We start from the raw sequence: 16,852 nt of genomic DNA, 5'->3' as shown, positions 1-16,852 counted from the left end.
AAACAGGCTTGAATTCAAATCTCAGGTGTGCCGCTCATTGGCTGTGTGACCTCGGGCCAGTGACTTGACCTCTCTGTGCCTCTAAACTGGGGACAACAAGCAGTGGAGGACTAAATGAGATAAAGTACCAGGTACAGAGTGGGATTATCATCATTGCACAAACACGTTTTTGTGCCAGAGACCAGGCCAGGCCTGGCCTCATCAGCACCGAGCAGGTGGTCTGAAAGGTCACTTCTCACAGTATCAGCCTTCCTGGAGCTGTTCATTGGCCTGATTAATAGGAAATGGATCCGCTGTCGGGATTAACGAGGCATTGCTACATCTTAATGAAGGCCCGGTTTCCCGCATCTCATGACCCTGGGTGGGATTCCAGGTTGACCCTGTTGTATATCAGAGTGGTGTGGGTGGGCGTGACCGTACAGTGTCCGACCGTACAGTGTCCAAGCCCATTCCCTTCTCCCCCTCCCGCTGCTTCTCGGTGGAACTCTGGGGAGACGTCCAGGCTGTCAGAAGACAATCACCCAGTCAGTGGGAGCTGGGTGGGGAGGGTAGATTTACAGGAGAGCATTCACCTGGGAAGACATCCAGAGATAGGACGTCTCTGGATTAGGACATGGAATGTCTAGGCCTCCGGGACTGATGGTGCGTGGGGGCTGGGGAGAGGAGAAGTCATGGTTTCTGGCTCGAGCCTTGGGGTAGGTGGTGGTACCATCACCTGGGTGGAGATCAGTCATGTCTGCGAGAGAGGCTGGGCCGTTCCCAGCAGCTCTCAGCATGCCTTTGTCCTGGAGCTTGGAATTGTTGAGGGGATGGGAGACGGAAGAGTGAAGCAATTAAAGTACAGACTCAATACTCCAGACTCAGTTGCCTGGGTTCAAATCTTGGCTCTGCCACTAAGCAGCTGTCATGTTGGGCAAATCCCATCACCTCTGTGTACCTTGAGTTCTCTATAAGCAGAAATAAAACCCACCTGAGGAGCTCACAGCTCTTTGAAGAGCGCCTGACACATAAGAAGCACTGCGTAAGGGCCGGGCATCACTACCATTGTTTCCTTTATAGACCTTCCTTCCCCTCCCCCACGCCTGCCCGCTGTAACATAGGCCATGTCTGCAGTGACCATCCCTTGGTGACTTGATGTTCCTCTCTCTCCAGGCAAACCTGTGTTTGTCAAGGTCCCCGAGGACCAGACTGGATTGTCAGGAGGGGTGGCCTCCTTCGTGTGCCAAGCCACGGGGGAACCCAAGCCACGCATCACATGGATGAAGAAGGGGAAGAAAGTCAGCTCCCAGCGCTTCGAGGTACAGCCTTGGGTGGGAAGGGGCAGGCAGGGCCCCAGTTCTGCCTGTTTTGAGGTCTGGTCCTATATCACCTCCTCTTGATCTCCCGCCCTGGGGGCTTTTTCTCAGCAATAGAAAGGCTGAGCCTGAGCAGGCCCCGCTGTCTGTCCCGAGCAGGCTGTGACGGTGTGTCTATCCTCTGGCAGGTCATTGAGTTTGACGACGGGGCAGGGTCTGTGCTGCGGATCCAGCCACTGCGGGTGCAGCGAGACGAAGCCATCTATGAGTGCACGGCCACCAATAGTCTGGGGGAGATCAACACCAGTGCCAAGCTCTCAGTGCTCGAAGGTACCTGCTGGAAAGGGATGCGGCATCGGGGGGCGGGGAGACTCACGTAGGGGATCAGCCAGCCAGCCAGCCAGCTCCGGCCCCACCGTGGACTGCAGTGTGTTTGGCCATCCTGGGGTCAGAGAGAGTCAGTGGTGGACAGCGATGATCGCTGGGTATTTGGCATATGCGTGGTGTCTTTGTGTTGTGCTGAGCCGGGGTGTTGCTTGGCTGGGGTCTGGGGCCTGACCTGCGGTGTGAGGTGGTAGCTACGTATCACTTGGGGTACATGATTCGTGGCAGTGGATGTGATTTTCTTGTGGAACCTGGCAAGGGGCTTCAGAGAAGTGTGTTCCCAGTCGCTGTTATGAGCAAGGGCCCTAGGCTGGAGGGTGGGGCTCTGTATGTAGATTTTAATGACCTCTCTCACTTGGTGGCTCCTCCATTCATTCACAAACATGCCCTGATGACTCCTTGTGTCCTGAGAGTTATCTGACCTGATCCTGCCCTTGCGACTTCAGTCTCCAGTATGTTCTGCGTTCTGTGTGAGAGGCCCAGGGGACTGTGGGGGGTGGGGGGCGCACAGGGGTTCAGGGGAGGAGGGAGCTGTTGTCTGAGTCCTGAAGACAAGTGGCAGTTGGGGTGGGGGCCTCTGTGGGGAAATAGCATCAGCTCACACCGAGGTCCAGAGGCAGGAGACCATGGAGCTTTCAGGGAACTCTTGAGTGGTTCCATTTGGCTTTGGGGTGGAGGGTGGCTGGAAGACACAGTAAAGTGGGGAAGAGTAGGTGGTTCAACATGAGCCTGGAGAGGTTGGAGGACAGATCACACCGGACCAACCAGGCTGCGAAACACTTTGCTGGGGACACAGGAAGCCGCAGACAGGGAGTGACATGATCGCCGCCCACCCCCACCTGCCACGATGAAGGCATCAGTCTGACTATGTCTGCATGTATTTTCAAAATATGGCTTGGACTGTTGCTTTAAAAAAAAAATTGCAATACCAATACCTGTTCACTGTTGAAATTTTGGTAAGTATAAAATAGCACAAAAGAAAAATTTTAAATCACTTGTTTATCTTACCACTACTATTAACATTTGGTTATTTCCTTATAGTCCATTTTCTGTGCATGCGTTATATATGTAACAAAAACGAGATTACATTCTGCCCAATGATTTGTAGACTGCTTTTTAAAAAAACATATGAACATCTTCCTGCCGATTAAGTATTTTTCTGCTTCATTGTTTTTAATGGCTGTGGGGGAGTGTCACATGCAAGCACCCTAATTTATTCAGCCATTCCCTTATTGTTGGACACACATGTTGTTTCCTGTATTTTGGTTGTATAAATAAGGGACTGTGTGCTTCCTTACAGATGTGTTCACTTTCCTGATTATTTCCTAGATGCACGGAAGTGGAATTGCTTGGTTAAAGGGCCACATGCGATGTTTAGCCTTTTCAGTATTTCCAGAAGACTGTGTCAGTTTACACACCCATCAAACAGGGCATGAGAGGGCCTCTTTTCTGCACATCCTCACCAGCAGTGGGAATTACCATTAAAAAAATCTTTGCCAAGTTAATAGGCAAAAAATGGCATCTCAATTTAATTTGCATTTTTTTGATTACAAGAACAGTTGAACATCTTTTTGTGTTAGCCGTTTTTACACTGTGGCTTTATGTGTTCACGTTCATATCCATTTGGTAACTCCTTTGTGCCTGTGTGTCTCCTGCGAGGCAGGGCAGGGCCCTCCAGCTTAGAGGGGCAGCGGCTAGGATCAGGGGCTCTGGACTGCTTATTCTCTTTTCCTTGTGACCTTGGGTGAGTAGCTGTGCCTCTGAGCCTCATTTTACTCCATCTGTAAATCGGGGATGTGATGCCTGCCACCCAAGCTGGTTGGGAGGATTAAATGGGATGCAGTTAAGCACTTTGCTGGATTCCGGCCTGAATGGTCGCTGCTGTAGGGCTGAAAGCCACACACCCTAAGGTCCACACACGTGAGCTGCCTGCACCTGGTGTCTGTGCTGCCTGGCCTCTGGGTGACGCAGCCCCCACCGTCCACTCCCCTGAGGGGCGGGGGCCCAGAGGACAGGCCCTGCACCAGGATCCCTGACGGTTGGGTGCTCTCGAGCTCCTCCCTGCCACCCCTGACCTCAGTTTCCCCACTCATGACCTCAGGATAAGTATTTCAGCACTGCCGTCCCTTCTGTTGCTCGCTGCCCCAGCAGGAGCCATCTGCCCTGCCCTGGCATTTGGGAGGTGGCCGAAGGGCCAGACTGTGGCTCCCACCCCAGAGGGCATCTCTCAGGCCCTCGCATTAAAGGGAAGAGAGACTCCTTATTAGTGTTGGAGGAAAAGTCCCCACAAAGTCCCTACATGCTAGTTCTGGAGGGGCCTTCTTGGAGGAGGGTTTCTGTAGCAGGGGACAGGGGTGTGTTCATGCTTCTGGGTGTGAGAGGTGTCTGATGAGATTGGGGAGCGCATGGCGGCCCCAGGCCTGCTCCTGGCCCGGTTGAGATGGAGCTGTGGGCCTGAGTGAGCCCCCCTCCTGCTCCTGAAACACAGCACCCGGAAGGTGAAATGCTGACTTGCCATGTTGGTCTGCGTAACCTTGACTGGCTCTGGGCTTGGCAGAAAGGAGTGGAGTAGGAGGTCGAAAAGGTGCCAGAGGGCGGGGCCTGAGGAAAGCACCTCCCCGCAACTGTGCCAGGCCTCCCCTGCTAGCCAGAGAGGCTGGGTGTATGTAGGAGTGGGGTGAAAGGATAGTTTGACTACAGCTGTGGGCTTGGGTCAGAAGAGAGCCAGGGCCATTCCTGGGAGGAGGGCTGGGGAGAGGAGGAAGCTGGCTTGGGGACTGGGACTCAAGGTTGAGTTCCTTACGTGCAGCGCAACATGCACTGCGTGTAGCTCAGCACACGCTGGGCACTTCAGGGGAGTGGCCCGGGGCTCCCTGGGATGACTCGGCTCAGCTGAGAGGTTGCTGTATCCCCGGCCTGTGTGTCCATGCCGGGCTCCCTGCCCTGCCTTGCTGTGCCAGGCCCAGCTCCTCTCACATTTGAAGCACCCCACACCACTCCCACTCCGTGGCCTTTGCACCCAGCTCCCTGGGCAAGACTGCCACTCCCAGGGAGTCCCGATTGCCCGGCAATGCTCAGCCGGCTGCCTCCCCACCCCCTTGGCCCCGGGCTGGGTACAGGGTGGGGGTGCCCGGCACAAGCTAGCTGGGGGTGAGCTGCCCAGCGTTCCTGTCTGAGTGGTAATTGAAGCCATTAGCGCGCCAGCCTCTCCCTCGCCGGGTAATGGCAGGAAAAGCTCTTCTCACTCTGCACTCTTGAGGCTGAATCACTCCCCCTCCAACCCGCCTGCCGACGCCACTGAGACAGGGAATCTGACATTTTCCCTCGCGAGGGAGGGGGAGCTGAGGGGGAGGGGAGGCAGGCCTTGCTTTCCGGCCTTTCCTTCCAGGAGGTGGGGGAGCCAGGAGGGTCTTGGAGCTCAGTCTGGAGGTTCAGGATCTGCCTGGGCCAGTGGGTTCCAGCCAGGAGGTACCATGGTCAGGAAAGCCCCGGAGGATGCCAGACAGCAGAGGTGTGGGCCGGGCCCTGGTGACTTGGGCAGGTTCTGGAAGGGTCTAGGGGAAGGGGAAGAGGGGCAGGGAGGAGAGGGGGAAGGAGGAGAAAGGCCAAGGAGCAGACATGAGCCATCCTGACTTGTCTTGGAGGGCTTGGCTTGGCGGACTCAGAGCGCAAGAGGCAGCATTTGCTTGTGGTCATGGAGACAGCAGACAACACGCACCCGTGTGGTGGCGTGTGTGCCCTGTGCGCTCTCTGGAAGGCTGTGTGTGTGAGGTGTGTGATGTGGTGTTACAGTCTTATGGGCTGTGTGTGCCTTACGGGTTGTATAGAAAACGGGGGCTGTGCATCCAACTGTGTGTGTGTGCACGCGTGCGTGTGCTTGTGCGTACGTGCATCAGGCAGTGTGTATGCGGTGTGGTGTATACAGCAGGTGGTGTACGTCATGCCGTGTGTGCATCAGACAGTGTTTATATGGGGTGCGGGCTGAACAGCAGGTGGTGTGCATGTTATGGGCTGTTGTGTACAGCGGGGGAAGGGGTGTGCAGCAAGCAGCCTGGGCCCAGTGTGTGCAGTTAGTCTGGTGCTGCAGGAGGCCAGAGATGTTGGACTCATTGCCTCCAGGACCCCACAGGATCCCTGCTCAAGGCTGGTGGCCGGCCAGGGCAGCTAGACAGAGATGGATGTGGGGCAGAGTGGTCAGCCTGAGCTGTTGTCAGTGCCTGAGAAACTATCCTTCAGCAGGCCAGGGCGAGGGGCACCAGGGAGGGATCCTACCCAGGCCTTGGGACTCTCTCCTCTTCGTCTCCTTCCCCCACTGAGCCCCGGCTCCCTCTCTCCTGTTCCCACCTGGCCTTGCTGTCTGCTGGTGGCTGACCAGGACCACACCACTCCAGGTCACAGAGGCCCAGGAATCCAGGTGCCCGCATGGCGTGCCTGGTCTTGCCCTCTTCGTTGGGGATAGGCTCTGGGGGAGGCCTGCTGTCAGGCCTGTGGGGTAGTGACTGGTGGCAGGAGGTCGGCAGTCAGTGCTGGGCCTGGACCCCCAGGCTTGGCCGTGGTTTTGGCCCTAGTCTGGGGACTGTGGGATGATGAGGCCCTCTTGAGCCCCATGCCAAGCCCCTTTGAAGATGAGGACTGATGAACAGCATACAACCCTGGCCTGCCATCCTGGGCTGGCTGCACCCGGAGCATGGCCAGTACAGAAGCTCGTGTTTTCAGGGTGGGTGGGCATTTCCCCAGGGAGTCAGCTCTCCCTGCCCCACCCTCCTCCGTGTCCCTGACCCAGGGCTGATGAGGGGGTGGGGCGTTTGGGTAAAGGGCTATCACAGGCAGAGGCCCACCATGCCCCTTTCCTGTTGCCTGCGTACGTGTCCAGGTAACGGGCTTGTTTTGAGGAAGCTGGGCCCATCACCTCCCTGATTTGCATCCACAGAAGACATAGAAAAGGCCCCTAGAACCTAGCACCTAGAACCCAGGCCAGCTTCTGCCCCTTCCCTCACAGCTGAGGCATTACCTAAGTGCTTCTGGCCCCATGACTGTGGAATCTGTGACCTGTCCCTCCAGCCCTGCTGTGACCATAGTCACATTCAGGACTACACAGATATGAGGCTTTGCAGCCATTCCCTGGAGAGATCTGAGCCCCAGACGTAGGAGTGGGAGAGGTGTCGGTAGGTGGGCATTGCCAGGAAGGTCTTGAAGATCTAGGGAAGAAGAAACCTAGAGAAGATTCTAGGTTTCTTGGTATCTGGGTTCCCTCACTTCTTTCTAGTTCTGATCTATCTTCTGATCTATCTTGGGGCCCAAGTGGATCCCTTTCTGAATGGTTCCTCCTGTGGGGTGGGCAGTAAGCCTGCCTCTTCTGTTAGCCACAGACACTGGATGCCTTCTCTGTGCCCAGCCTGCCCCTCCCACCCCTGCAGTCACAGGTATTTACAGGGCCCTGCTGTGTGCGTGGCCCCCTCGCCTACAGCCCTTGCCCCAGCCTCAGGACCGCAGCAGAACCGGCAACTCTGGGAACAGCTAGCCAGCTTGGAGGTTTTAAATGCCCCTCTGTGTGCACATCCTCCACCCCTGATGAGGTGTCCCCTGCCTCTGGTTGCCAGGGGAGAGAGGATTTTAATCAGGGGAATGCCTGATAAAATGCGTGCTTCAGAAAGGTCCCTGAGGGTGCAGAGGCGGGCACTGGAAGACCAGTGAGAGGTCAGGGCAGCGGCCCAGGCAAGAGGTGGCAGTGGCCCAGACCCAGGCAGTGCGTAGAGGAGGAAGGGAGACTGGGTTCCATGCAGTTTAGAAAGCTTGCCTGTGGGACTTGGGGAGGCGGGTGACTCGGGATTGCTGGCTCCGGGCCATGTAGATGGCAGTGCTATTTGCTCAGGTTCAGGTATGAGAGGAGGACCCGTTTGAGGGGCAAGTTGATGAGTCCACTTAGAAATCTGTTGTAGTAGGTATGTGTAGGCATCCTGGGGAGGGGTGTCAAGGAGGCCTTGTTCAGATTTTGCCTGGCACTCTGAGGGACAGCTGGAGATAGGGGGGAGAGAAATGGCAAGTCTTAGGGAGCCAGAGGACAGGAAGAGGGCCTGGATGGAGCCCCAGACGCTAGGTCTTCCTATAGGGGTGAGTCCCTGGAAGTCAAGAGAAAAGAATCTGAAGGAACAGGGAGGGGTGCTGTCGAGAGGTCGGGCAAGATGACTGCTGAGACGTGGCCTCTGGACTTAGCTCCATGGAGTCGTGGTTGACCTTGGTGAGCACGCTGGTGTCAAGCCATGGGGGTGGCAGCTGGGCTGCAGGGACCTGAAGAGCAAGAGGGAGGTTCTCAGTGGTCTGGAGGGCCCGGGCCGGAACCTAGTTGGGGTAAAGGGACCGAGAGAATGGTCCTGGAGTAGGACTGAGTTGGGAACCCTGGGAGGAGGGTTCAGCGTGGGTCAGACCCCAGAAGCTGGAATGTGGAGGGTGCAGACCTGGGGCCAGCCCCCGGGGTCACCTGGTGGCGTGCGGCTGGGAGGCCTCACCAGCCAGGTTGAGTAGAGCCCTAGGAGGCGCCAGGGAAGTCCTGGGGAGGAGGGGATTGGGAGGGGGAGGCCTCGCCTGCTTGGCTGTTCTCGGCGACAGGCCCCAAACAGCTCAGATTCAAAAACAAAACAGGCTTTTAAGATGCCAAGTTTGATGAAATCTGAGTGCTGGAAGAGGTGGGAGTTTTCTCTTAGAAAAAGCTGAAAATGAAGACTGAAAGCTGCGAAGGGAGCCCAAGGCTCCCCAGGCCTCCCTGACTGCCTGGCAGCCTGGGGGAGGGGTGGGGCTCTGGAAAGGGTGGGAGCCTGCAGGTCCAAGGGGCCCTTCACGCTTGCTCAGGGGTGTCCTGACCTTGACCTTGCTAAGGATGGGGCTGCCTCAGGGACAGGGCCTGAGGTGGCCTTGGCTCCCTTAGAGTGCGGGTGGGCTGGGGGAGCCAGCAGCCTCGCTACCCACCAGGTCCCCTCGTGCGTCTCCACACGTCTGCGGTTCCCGGCTCTGGCCCCACAGGCGTCTCCAGGGGACTCGCCACGTCAGCATCCGTGTTGCTCTGCATGTCTGCACATGTGTGTTTCCGCGTCTCTGCGTGCCCTCCCACTGGCTCTGCTTGCGTGCGTCTGTTTCCACAGGTGCTTGTCGCTGCAGGTGCCCCTCCGCACGCACATGGAGGTTTCTATTTTTGCACCTGTCTCTCTCCATGTATCTCTCTGTGGGGCCCTGGTTGTGCATGGATCTAGGTGTCTGCGTTCAGCGAAGAGGTGAGGCCAGGTCCAACACTCAGGCACCGGGAAGGGGGTCAGGCCTACAGACGGTACACCCCAGGCAGCCGGTGTAAGTGTGTGTGTGTGTGTGCGTGCCTGCGTGCGCACAGAGACGCCAGGAAGCTGGGTAAACACGAGTGAGGAGTTCCTGCTGACAGACGGTGCCGCCGCTCCGGGACCCCGCGAGGCGTCTCCATCTGTCCGCCTCCCTGGTGCAGCCCCCTCCCTCTGGCCCAGACTCCGCCTCAGGCATCCCGAGCTGAGCTGGACAAAGAGACCTGTGTGTGCTTTGTAGGGGGCGGCAGCAGCCTCCCTCCCCCACTGGCCTAGGCTGATCCCCTGTCCACCCCCACCCTAGCCTCATCCATCAGGCCTCAGCTCCAACCAGCCTCACCTTCCCACTGTCTCCCTCCCCTCCCCCAGCCCTAACTCGGGCAGCCCCTCCCTCCCTCCCCCCAAAGAGCTCTCCCTGGCTGCTCATGCTCAAGTGTTCCCTACTTCTGCATTTCCCTCCTCCTTCAGGAAGCCACCAAGATAGCACTGATCCAACTGCATTCCTGCTGTGGGGACCTGGGCCAAGCTCTTGTCCCTGTCTGAGCCTTAGGCTCCAAACACCCACCCCTCGGCCCCCGCACCCTTTCTCTGCCCAGTGAGGATGGCAGAGAAGAAATCAGGGTTCCCACTGCAGTATCTAAAGACCAGTGTATATGCACACGTGTGTCCCCAACCCAGGTACACAGATCTGTGGGCAGACCCTGGGAATGTGTGCGCCCTAACTGCATGCAGGCAGAATACACAAAGAGCTGTAGAGGCTTCCCAGTACCTCTGAGGTCCACTAAAGTCCCCACGGGTTTTTCTTTTCTTCGCGGGGACCCTTTTATCAGAGGATGGACCGACCTTTGCCTCAGAGGGACACACTGCAAAAACCTGGCCAGGGGCAGATGTGGGGACCTCTCCGCTCTGTGCGCACTGAGGGGGCAGCCCCCAGCTAGGCGTCGATTGAGCGGGAAGGAATCTGGGCTCCCTAGAGTTGGGGAGTAGGGTCTTGAGTAGGGGTGTTGTGACTCAGCTCAGGAGGGGCGGGAGGGGTCGCAGCGGCTCGGACCGCGGATGCGCGCACCGCTTGGACTCGCAAGCGCCGCCTTTCCGCCGAGGCGCCGGCTCTCCGCCGTTGCCATAGTTACCAGGAGGTCTGGAGTGGGGAGGGACCCTTCCTCCCGCGGCGCTGCGCAGCCCCGCCGCCCTCAGGATGGATTTTGAGCGGACTCGGCGTGACCAGTCTGTGCCGGTGTTGGAAAGTGGTGCGTGCCGGCGGGTGGCCGTGTGTGGAGCAGTCGTGTTCGTTTTGCAGAAAAAAAAACGCGGCGGCGTTGTGTGCAGGGGTCTGCGATGGAGCGCCCAGCCAGAAGCCCAGCCAGCAGAGGGCGTGGTATGGGAGCAGGATGGTGGCTGGCTCCCGCAGGGCCATCCCGAGCCCAGCGCCCACACCCTGCCCAATGTGGGGTCCCACCACCTGGTCTCATCCCAGCCCCACCTCGATTTAACTCTGTGGCCTTGGCAGGTTCCTGGATCTCTCTGCGCCTCCATTTGCTCATATACTTTACAGTTTCAGTAAAGATTAGATCAGTTTGTAAGGCATTTTAATGCATTATCTGGAACTAGGAAGTGCTCCATAAACCTGACCTTTATCCCTCTACCTGGGCCTCTGTTTTCCCCGTTGTTGATGGGTTTGAAGTGATCATGTGATGCCAGCCTGAGGAGGAATTTGCCCTGGTCCTTAGCGTGAGTGGTTCAGGGTACAGTGACCCCAAGCTCCTGCGGTTCAAGGTACAGGGGTTATGTGAAGAGGATAAACGTGACAGTCTGATGGTCGGTCAGTGTACACCAGCCTGCCCAGGACTCAGCTTGGCCAGACGGGCACAGGTGTCAGTAAGTGGCTGCTGTCCTTGGCTATATTTGAATGTGCCTGGGGGTGGGGGTGCTCCACCAAGTGAGTGTGGAAGGAAGAGCCAACAGCAGGTCATTCCTGAAGGGCTGGAGTCCTCCTGTGAGACACGCTCCCCCCACCAAGGTGCAGAACTGCAGCCTTCCGACTTGTGCCTGGAAGCCTAGTTGGCACAAGGGACTGGCTTTTGGGTCCCGCTGTTTTATGGACTCTTCACACATGCCGGTTTTAGGCTCTGGCGGCTATGCCTCAGGGATGATCTGAGCCAAGGACGGAGCCATTGAGGGCACGATAATTGAGGGAGGAAAATTAATTGTCCTTAATTTGGCACGATCCCAAAGACTTTCCCCGTGTTAGGAATTCAGAATACATTCCCAGGACACAGGGCTGCAGATGTATGTACTTCTTCCCTTCTCCTTGATCAGCACCTTGTGGGTAGAGATGGAGGCCCACTGACTCCTGGGCCCTAACTCTGGCAGGCCCTGCCTCGCTACCACTCCACTGCTCAGGAGGGCTGAGCAGGTAGAATTGAGGCCTGGGAAGAACTAGACTGGTGCCCCAGTGGGCTGGGATGGCTCCAACAGCCCAGAGTGTCCCCTGGCTGTTGGGGAGTCCAGGAAGGGTGGAAGTGGATGGAGCTCTGCCTGGGCCTTCCTGGAAAAGCTAGTGGCGGCAGGACCAAAGGAAGCTGTTTCCCTGCTGGGTGCATCCCAAGTCCTGCTTTCATTTCCATCCTCCCTTTTCTTGCCACGGTTAACATTTTCCTTTTAAAAATCAGAGCTAAAAGTCAGGATGCTGTGGCATCATATTTACAGCCAAACAGACGCTGGATTCATGTCTGGAATTTATAGGGCTGCAGGTGGGGAGATGTTCTGCCAGCTACCTAGAGAAGCTGGGGAGGTGACTCCTACTGGTCCCTGCCCCTTCTCCCGACAGGGTCACAGTCCCTTAGGGATGCTTAGGCAGCTGGAGCCTTGGCAGAGCGCCCCCTGGGGTGTGGCAGCAGAGAGAGAAATGTCTTGCCCTTGCCTGCTGGGGCTCCTCCAGCTTCCTCTCCTGCCTGCCCACCAGTCACTTCTCCTGGGTCTCTGGGGGGACCAGCCCTGCCAGCCTCTACCTTCCTCCTTTCTGAGGATGCCACTTGCCTTTTCCCTGGCATGGGAGCTGACCTCAGCAAACATCCCCGCACACTCGAGCTGGGCCTGCGGGAGGGAGATGGGTGTGGTGCTGGCCTCCCCAACCACGGGGCCCCGCTCCTCTATCAAGAAACTGACAAAGGACAGGGTTCCCATTCCCCTACTGGGTGTGCAGCCCGGCATCCACACTGGTGGAGAGGCTCTGCCGAACCGCCACACTCACTCTGTGGTTTGCTCCTGGCAAGGGGCGCCTCTCACCAGACAGGAAGGGGGCCCCAGGCCCAAGTCTTGGTACTTGCCTGCCCTAGTGGCCCAGCCCTTGCTATTATAATAATGTCAGCCAGTAGTCCTTGGGTTCTGATTCTTTGTCCGATACTTTCCAGCACGTTATGTGCATCATTAGATGTAGTTTTCACGATGACTTTATAAGGAGGGCACTTGAACCTTGTTAATAGATAAAAATGGATAAAGGGAGAGGATTAGTAACACTCCCAGGTCGCAGAGCTAGTTAGTGATGGAGGCGGGAGCTCTACTTGGTCTGCACTTGTCCAGAGTCTGTGTTCAGCCCCATGTGCTCCCAAGGGTGGGGAGTGGGCAGCCTTGCCCCTGTCTGGGTCCCTCAGGACTAATGCAGGAGTCCGTGTGCAGTGGGAGTAGGGGTGTGCTGCTGCGGTCCATGCCTGTTGCTCCTGTGGACATGACTGCTCTGTGAGCCCCCAACCACTGGCAAGCTGGGAGAAAGCAGTAGCCAAGGAGTTTTGCTTCCCTCATCAACTTTTGATGTCCTCACAGGGCTTTTTTTTTTTTTTTTTCCCTTTTTTAAATCTCTTCAGCCTCCACATGCTCAGACCTGGGTTCCCAGGCCTGACCATGGCCTCCAGGGTCAGGACTGAGTAAGGAAGGAGGTTCAGGGTGGGCACCAGGGATTGAAGATGGGTCATTGGTAAGGCAAAGGGTGCCCAGAGTCAGGGCCAGAACCCAGGCGGTGACATGGGGCTCTGCCCCTGGTGGAGCTGAAGGCTGGATGCAGGCAGCAGAAAGGACACTACCCACGCACACAAGAGGGTGGGGACTGGATGGCACAGGGAGCCTCTGGGCTGAGTTGTGGCTGGCGATGCCACTGTGGGAGCCATGGGCCCCCTACAGCCCAGTGTCCATGAAGCACATGCTTCTGTGGCCAGGAGAGGCTCAAAACTTATTTTCCCAGGGCCTGGAGAGGTAAGTACTCATGTCTGCAGTCTGAGGCCTACTTCTCAGACCTGTAAACTCCCTGGCGGGACACGGTGGGCTCCCTGGCAGCTCGCTGACCCCATGAAGGGCACAGCTGGGTAGTAGGGCTCCAGACTCTGGTTCCTCACGTCAGGGCAGGTGTCGTACTTAGAATGCAGAAAAGAGAGGAGCCAAGGGTCACAGCCACCCTGGGAATCATGACGGTCCCATCCGGCAGGCAGTGCCAACCCTAACATGCACATCTGCTCTCTGTCTGCAGAGGAACAGCTGCCCCTTGGGTTCCCCTCCATCGACATGGGGCCTCAGCTGAAGGTGGTGGAGAAGGCCCGCACGGCCACTATGCTGTGTGCAGCAGGCGGGAATCCAGACCCTGAGATCTCTTGGTTCAAGGACTTCCTCCCTGTGGACCCCGCCGCGAGCAACGGCCGCATCAAGCAACTGCGTTCAGGTGAGCAGAGGGCTAGGGTCGAGGGGCCGCGCAGACTTCAGGAAAAGTGCTGGGCTGGACCCCAGCGCTTCTCTCTTGGGCCTGGGAGCTATGGGAGGCCTTGGCCTGGGTTGACCTTCCAGGGCTGAGCAGAGGGTACCTGGTGGGTGGGCCAGATACTGCTGTAGGCCCACCTGAGCTGCCCAGGAAGAGAGCTTGGCAGCGAGGGCTGCTCATCAGTGATTCCTTCACCTTCCTGGGACTGTCCGACTCCACACTACAGCCCGCCTCTGCACCTGGAGGTACGAGTGTCTTTCCCAGCCTGTGTTGGGCTCTGCAAAGGTGCTCTGTGGGCATTCATCCTCCACCTTCCCTGGAGCCTGGCCTGAGAGAGGGGCCCGGACAGTGCTTCTCTGTGCTTCTCTGGACGGCAGGGAAAGAGGCCAAAGATGTCTGATTCATCAGGCTTCCAAAGGCTGGACCTCAGAGGCTTGCAGCCAGGGGGATGTTCAGCCATCCTTCGGCCACCCGGGCCACCCGTCTCCTCTGGATGTCTCAGTCGAGCCAGCTTGGAGCCCTGTGAGCAAGGATACTGCCTTGAAACCGGGCGGGAGGTGTCGCCCCGTCGATCGATCTGCCTGCGAGGCTCCCGCCAGGATAATTGATTCCGTTTTTGTGGGAAGGGAGCCTTGGAATCAGCTTGGCTGCAGCTCTGCATCTGCCGCCAGTGCAGGCTGGGCTGGTCAACCTCAGTCCAGGAGCCCTCCTGCCAGCTGTGGGATGGTAGGCTCGGGCCGGGTGGCCAGCACCAACGTACCCATCAGCTGCGGTGTCAACACTGCAAAGGAGGTCATAACCCTAACCCCTCTCAGAGCCTTGCTGGCTACAGAGGTGTCGTGTCACCCCCTGGGGTGCCAGCCCCTCCACACCAGCTCCTGCCGGGTGGGCGCCCCCATGGTGCCCAGGGAAGGAGGAAGGGATGAACCACCCAGCAGGGGCAGGATTCTGGTCCCAGCTGCGGCCGCCTGAGACAGCCTACGAAGTGTTAGCTCATTTAATTTAATTAAAACTCAACAAGATGGAGGCAGCTGTAGCGCAGTTAATTAAAACAGCCATAATCAAGGCAGGAAACAGGCCGCCAGCGTTCGCGGCCGCTGCCCAGTGTGGCACAGCGGCTGCCACGGTTCGGCTCCTCTGCGTGTCCCTGCAGCCCCCAGGCAGGCTCCCCAAGCAACCAGATGGTCCTCCCTGCAGGCCTGGCCTCCGCCCGGCACTGTCTGTGGCAGCAGTTCCGGGAAGGCACGCCGTCTCGCGTGTTCCGTTTGTTAAGTATTTATGTGGCGCCTGCTGTGTGCCGGGCTTGGTGCCACCCATTCACGGCCCCATGAGTCAGCTCGTGCGTGGTATGCTGCTCACTGGCCTCCTCAGCCTCTCAGCAGCCACCCTGCCTCCCTCTCAACCCACTCGCTCCCCGGTTGCCCCGGCTTCCCTCTTTTCCAAGCGCCCCTTCTCTGCTCGGCAGCCCGGTCTGCTCATTCCTCCGGGCAGGGAGCGCGTGAGCCCTGCTCTTGCCCCGTAGACAGAGCTCTTCCCCCAGCCGGCTTACCCACCCCTGTAGCTTCAGGTTCCATCTGTCTCCACGCCTGCGAGTCCCTGTTCTGTCATTCTAACCCAAACATCCTGCTGGAGTCCTAGACTAAAAAAAGCCCTGTGGCTTCTGGGTGTTACCCTGACCGTGAAGGGTGCTAACTCCTTTCCGAACAGTGGTGCCCTGCTTCCACTGACCCTCTCTCTGTGAGTGGCAGCCCCTCTAACCCGGAACTCCTGCTCCATATAAGGAGCTCCCTAACCCTCTTGATTGGTCACCCACATGGCTTTCACGTTGGTCCTCTTTTCTCCTCCCGTATCCCAGGTCACTGGACACTGCTTTCCAAGCTCTCCCCTTGAATCCGTCCTGCAGCACTGGCAGAGTTTCCTGTCTGTGCCCCGTATGCTCTGATGGCCTCGGTGGCATCTCGTTGCCTCCGTGGTCACGTGCACACTCCTGAACAGGCACACACAGCCCTTCTCACTCTTCCCCAGCTCACATCTCTAGCTTCTTCTCATCAGGTCCTGGCTTCACCCACTAGCTTCTTGGCCTCACTGAAGTTATTTAACTTTGAGCTTCAGTTTCTCATCTTTAAAAAGGAGTTACAGTGAGGATTAAGTGAGGCAGTGGCAGTGAGAGCTATAGTTGACTGGCCTGTGATGAGGGTTCTGTGAATGGGGCTCTTTGTAGCTCCAGTCACTCCCCAATTTGTACCGAGTCCCCCAACCACATCCTCACCCTCTGCTCACATTCACTAGAACGTGAAGCCCCCCTTCTCTGCCTGAGGCCCACTCCTTTGGGACTCCCCTTGCTATGTGTTGTCACCATCTGGCTCCAGCTCTGGTCACTTAGGCTGGGTGTTCTGCAGGGAGGGCCTGGGGTTGGCTCCCGCCTGCAAGGGCCTGGCAGGTGACCAGCACAAGCCCAGCTCTAGGACAGATATCTCTGAGCCCTGAGGATAAACGTTTTACTGATTTTGGGCCCTGTCCTTGCAGACCTGCTTCTCAGGTCCGGGGAAACCTTTCTTGTTTGACCTTTCCTGCCACCTGAAAGCGGTGACCTAAGGGTAATGGCCCAGGATCCAGCTTCTGGGATGGCATCTGAGGGGGCCTCAGTCATCCCACTTGCTCAATAATCAGACTCTTTCCATCACTGCCTGACCCTGGTCCTGACCCTTGACCCAGTAGCTGATGCCCCTGGCCTGTACGATTTAGAAGGGTGTGGAACTGTGCCGGGCACATCTGACAGGGGCGTCCCTGATGGAGTGGAATAGCCCCGAGCACTCAGCTTTTACAGGGACCTCACAGTTTACGCATCACCAACCGTTTACAAAGTGCTTTTCTGCCTTTGGTTGCACTTGACTCTCTTGCAACCATGAGAAGTAGGGCAGTTTGTGATTATCAGGCCTGCTTTACAGGCGAGTTAGGGAGTCACCCACCCGGGATCACGTGGAGATCCGAGGCTGGGGATATCCCCTGGGACTGCATCTAGGGCCTTCTACTATCGCATCTGACTAAACTGGGGCCTGGGGAGAGGCTGGGCCCTGCCAGGGCCCCAGAGCGCCACAGCCTCGTCTTCT

At 57.6% G+C, this 16,852-nt stretch overlaps 1 protein-coding gene across 8 annotated transcripts in view; it reads left to right on the top strand.

Moving 5' to 3' along the window:
- Positions 1–16,852, top strand: part of PTPRF (protein tyrosine phosphatase receptor type F) — an 84,371-nt gene that overhangs the window by 21,825 nt on the left and 45,694 nt on the right. For all 8 annotated transcript variants that reach the window (XM_070786701.1, XM_070786699.1, XM_070786698.1 and 5 more), the window contains exons 4-6: positions 1,153–1,298; positions 1,484–1,625; positions 13,518–13,706. In XM_070786701.1, coding sequence (XP_070642802.1) covers positions 1,153–1,298; positions 1,484–1,625; positions 13,518–13,706 — 477 coding nt within the window. The remainder of the gene's footprint in view (positions 1–1,152; positions 1,299–1,483; positions 1,626–13,517; positions 13,707–16,852) is intronic.

This window comes from Bos indicus, chromosome 3 (genome assembly GCF_029378745.1).
Source record: "Bos indicus isolate NIAB-ARS_2022 breed Sahiwal x Tharparkar chromosome 3, NIAB-ARS_B.indTharparkar_mat_pri_1.0, whole genome shotgun sequence".
Classification (NCBI taxonomy): Eukaryota; Metazoa; Chordata; class Mammalia; order Artiodactyla; family Bovidae; genus Bos; species Bos indicus.
Note: the sequence above shows the minus strand (reverse complement) of the source record. Positions and strands in the feature narration are given on the sequence as shown.